This window comes from Sinocyclocheilus grahami, unplaced genomic scaffold (genome assembly GCF_001515645.1).
Source record: "Sinocyclocheilus grahami isolate Dianchi unplaced genomic scaffold, SAMN03320097.WGS_v1.1 scaffold4187.1, whole genome shotgun sequence".
Classification (NCBI taxonomy): domain Eukaryota; kingdom Metazoa; phylum Chordata; class Actinopteri; order Cypriniformes; family Cyprinidae; genus Sinocyclocheilus; species Sinocyclocheilus grahami.
Window position 1 is genome coordinate 4,475 of NW_015509172.1, and position 4,498 is coordinate 8,972.

The 4,498-nt window shown below is 38.2% G+C and overlaps 1 protein-coding gene across 1 annotated transcript in view; it reads right to left on the minus strand.

The window, feature by feature from the left end:
* Nucleotides 1-31: 31 nt before the first annotated feature.
* Nucleotides 32-4,498, minus strand: part of LOC107576704 (DNA polymerase delta catalytic subunit-like) — a 10,087-nt gene continuing 5,620 nt past the window's right edge. Inside the window, exons 4-15 of the mRNA XM_016262848.1 lie at nucleotides 4,244-4,398; nucleotides 3,966-4,079; nucleotides 3,660-3,807; nucleotides 3,471-3,566; nucleotides 3,250-3,387; nucleotides 2,987-3,162; nucleotides 2,610-2,762; nucleotides 1,582-1,684; nucleotides 1,369-1,501; nucleotides 372-485; nucleotides 231-283; nucleotides 32-154 (exon numbers count right to left, since the gene is read on the minus strand). Of these exons, the coding sequence (XP_016118334.1) occupies nucleotides 32-154; nucleotides 231-283; nucleotides 372-485; nucleotides 1,369-1,501; nucleotides 1,582-1,684; nucleotides 2,610-2,762; nucleotides 2,987-3,162; nucleotides 3,250-3,387; nucleotides 3,471-3,566; nucleotides 3,660-3,807; nucleotides 3,966-4,079; nucleotides 4,244-4,398 (1,506 nt within the window). The remainder of the gene's footprint in view (nucleotides 155-230; nucleotides 284-371; nucleotides 486-1,368; nucleotides 1,502-1,581; nucleotides 1,685-2,609; nucleotides 2,763-2,986; nucleotides 3,163-3,249; nucleotides 3,388-3,470; nucleotides 3,567-3,659; nucleotides 3,808-3,965; nucleotides 4,080-4,243; nucleotides 4,399-4,498) is intronic.

Sequence of the window (4,498 nt, forward strand, 5' to 3'; positions counted from 1 at the left end):
ATGTAGTGAATATTTGATATATTGTCCAGGCCTAGTGTGCACATGTGTGTAAATACCTGGTACACAGCACGTCTTCATGCAGTGAACCTTGACAGCGCTGACACTGAGTCCACAGACGAGAGAATTTCTCCTCTAGAGTTGACAGATGAGCGATCTAAAAGACAGACAAACAATCTTCAGCCCCACTTATGAAGACAAGTTTGCCAAGATTTGTACATATAAAAACACACCTCTTTCTGATAAAGCTCCGACTCTCTCTTTTTGCAGAAGTCGCATATAGCCACTGTAGAGAGGTAAACCATCAGAAATACATCAGTTTTGTGATTTGTTGTGGTACTACTGAGACCCACCCACACACACCAAATACATACCATCGGTTTTGAGCACAGCTCGGCAGCCAATGCAAGTGCTTCGTTTCTGAGCGAAAGCCATGAGACCACCAACTCTAGACGTCAAGACCGTCTTACAGCGTGTGTGATCGCCCTCTGAAACAACACACAAAAGCAGATGCATTAGCGGATTCATTTCTGAAAGAAATCCGATTTTATCAGAGTTTGCAGTTTGAAATGAATTTGATGAGATAAACAGGGTTTATATAACAAAACAATAAAAATGTCTTTCTATTCTGAAGTTCTTGCTGGCTGCACTCAAAAACATATGAAGAAACAGTGTAGTTTCACAAATAAATACTCTTATGAGCTGGCTGTTTCAATTAATCATTCATAAAGACTCAGAAGAGTCTAAAGAGTTTAAATCAGACTGAAAAATCCTTCACTAAATAAACTCGCTGAATTGGCCAGAGCGGTAACTGAATTAGTGTCCGACTCACTTAAAGTGAGTTCTGAGTACTGTTGTTCTGTGAATTTGTGCAGGCAAAATCCAGTCCTTTCAATAGGAATCCATGTGATTGAGAGTTTCGTATGAAGGCCAAACATTTTCCCAGACAGATTTAGCAGCGGGTTCAAGTGGGTCACAGAAAGCTGCTTGCTTTGAAAGTGTGAGCTGCGTTTCATTCATGGACCTTTTTTTTTATCTTTCACCTTTCATGAAACTGCAAGTCATTACTTTCAGTGATGTCTAACTCGAAATGAAGCCAGAACTGTTTGGTGTACTTAAGGTTTGTGGAACTTAAATCAATATTATTAGGCTACTGCCAAACGTCAACAGAGAAAGTCTATCGTTTCACAAGACATCTGAAACATTATAAAAAATTCCAAAATAAAACATTTATGAAATTCCTATATAAAATTCCTATATGACAGAATCATTCAAAATAAGATCTATAACATGCAATTACAATACAGATCATTTTCATTTCATGCCATCTTTAAACATGCTATGTTTGCAAGCTTAATAGACGATACTCACTCAGCAACACACTCTCAGCTTTGCTCTCGCCCAGTATGGGTTCAAAGATGCGCAGTAAAGGTTTGGACAGCTGCTGCTCCAGATAGTACTGTGTGTCTATAGGGATGTTGTTCTCCAGCACATAGATGGGGTCCTGAGAGATAGAACTCAACATAAACAACTACAGTACAGGAAAATCTGCCACATACATACAAACAGATAGACAACACTGACCTCTGATTTCATATATGCTGCCACTCCCTTTGCTGCTTTGATGATGACGTACGGGACTCGGTCTCCGAGGTTTGGAGCGCTACCTGCATCACGCTTCCGCATCCTGAAACCCACGATTGCAGAAAGCGATTAAATGCTAAGTCCATACCTGCAAACTCTGGATTTTTCCTCAAAAAATTTCTTGGAATAAGCAGATGAAATAATTTCGGAATATTTTCATATTAGAATAGAACAACATGTTGTCTAGGAGGCAACATTCGTTTGAAAAAACACCAATGTCTACGATAACATCCTAAACTGTAAAACGACCAGAAAAACTTTAAACAACTTCAGAGTTTAACTAATAAAAATTTCAACAAAAACAAACCAGTGTTATTTTAGAATTATTGATATATTATAGTTTTTGTTAATATTTAGATTTTTTATATATATTTTCTGTTATCACTTTAATTTGACAATTTTAGTAATTTGCTTTTGTACCATTTTTATTCGTTTTTTATTTAAATATAAATATAGTTTGTATTTATTAAATTAGTTTTAGTTATTCTAGTACTTCTAGTTCAACTAAAAAGTGAGATGTCGCCTTGGCAGCTAGCTGAAATAAAACTAAATGTACTTTTAAAAAAATATTTCATTTAATTTCAGTTAATGCTCGTTTTATTTTAAGTATTTTAAGTGTTTTCTTAATTGGTTTTAGTTTTAGTTAACAAACCCTGTTCTGAACAAAAACAACAGACCGTCTAAATGAAAATGTACTCTGACAGTAGGTGGCGCTAACGGAAAAACAAAATTACAGAGGTTACCATGAATATCCTTGTGCACAAAGCAGCTGCACTTATAAACATCCCTTTTTTCAGGCATCATACAGAGGACTGCCATCTAAACTTTTCTATACACAGTCCTCTTCAGATACTCACAAATAAAAATAACTCAGATTTGCCTGAATCACACAAATGGCATATTTCAGTGTCAGAATGGAGAATTTTGTAGGTACAAACTCACAGTTAAGATAATAAAACCAAACACACCTCTCAGCTAGCTCGACGTGGGCCTGTTTGCCGGCATACTCCTGTGCGGTGCGTGTGAGCTCTTTAGTTATGACCAGCTGACTGATGTCAATGCGGTTGCACAGAAGGTCAGAGATCACCTCTTTAGCATGAGCTACTGCCCCATCAGGGTCTCTGAAACACAAAACACATCGTCATGCCATGTGAATTAATGTGCGTGTTGGTATATGCAAAGTGTGTTGCAACCAGAACATACTCAAAAATGTCTTTTATTAAGGCTTGTAGGGTCATGTCTTCACTCTTACACTTGCTAGTTTGTGCGTCACTGTTGCGTATCTGAGCGTCACGGTTGCGTATCTGAGCACATGGGAGTTTTCTGAGTGTGGCAATGTTTGTACCTGTCAATGAGGATGTTTTGGAGGCATGTGTTGATAAGGTTGGCCACTAGAGGGCAGTTGTCTCGTCTGACCGTCTCAATTCCTTTGCAATCCATCTTATCATGATGTTCAGCATTAGAAGAGAAATACAACCCGGCGTACCGCTTCTTATTGATCAACAGATATGGGTAATACACCTGAAAAAGTGTGAAAGAGATTATTAAGCTTGTTACGAATAATATTTGATGGCTTCTGTTGTGAAATCTTGGGAGTGTTTTCTGTACCTTTTCAAACTCTAATTTGATTGGTGGAACAAAGTAGGAGGAGACCCAATCAGCTGCCTCCTTTCCCAGATTCATTGCTTCCTGCACTGTGGCCACACCTAGTTTCACCATCACAGAGTCTGTGTCTCCGTAGATGACCTGAAACACATTTGACTTGCATCATTGCATGTTTTTTTAGTGCATTGAAACAAAGGTAAAAACAGGTTTATGTGATTAAATACCTTTGCATCTGCCTGGTAACCATTAGAGATCGTGTATTTTGATTCCACATGCTGTTTGGTCTGTTCAATCATCTGCCTACCAAAGCCTGTGACGCTCTACAGATGAAAGAGAAAAACCTGCATCTCTTAAAGCATCTCTGTTTAAAACCATCTGATGGTATTCATCCATGTGTGAGTGCTGAAACTGACCTGTGAGATCTCCAGACAGGGCAGTTTGCCCACCTGAGCCCCAGTGAACCCGTACACGGAGTTTGCACTGATCTTCAAAGCCAACTGCCTTCCATCCAGCACCTGCTTTTTAAAGGGGTCTGTCTCTTTCTTCAGCTCTGCCTTTGCTCTAGAGGCACATCAAAAGAGACCAAGATTTGAATAACAGAAAAATACAGAACACAAACTAATTTGGGGCAAAATAATACATTTTTAATTACACTTAACTATTTATCATCAGTTGTGAATAGTTTAACAAACTTTATTTCTATTAATGGTTGAAATCACCTTTTCCTGGCACTCAGCAGGTTTTCTAGGATCTCAGGGAGAAGGCCCTTCCTCACAGAGCTCTTCACAAACAGATCACCTGTGGGGGTCTTGATGAAATCTTCTGGAGAAAGACTAAAAACGTGCACACACACACACACACACACACACACACAAATACAAAGCTTTATTAATTCACAAAATGAAGTAGATCACAATAAAAAAAAAAAATCAAGGCAATTTGAAGAAACTATCATTTTAACGCTTTACAGTACATAACACACACACACTCCTCTCACCTGAGTTTCTCCACCTGGCTTTTCTGCAGGAGTGTAGTGTAACATAAATTATGGGCCATCATGATGGAGGGATACAGTGAGGAGAAATCCAGAGTTGTTATAGGAACACTGTAATACCTGTAAACACACACACAGTTTCCACTCTGGTGAATCATCTACAAAGCAAATCATCTGCAAAATCTAAATGTTTCAACTTTCCCACCTAATTATTGCATTTTTACAACATATCACAGTACAAAAAATATTAGTAAAGGT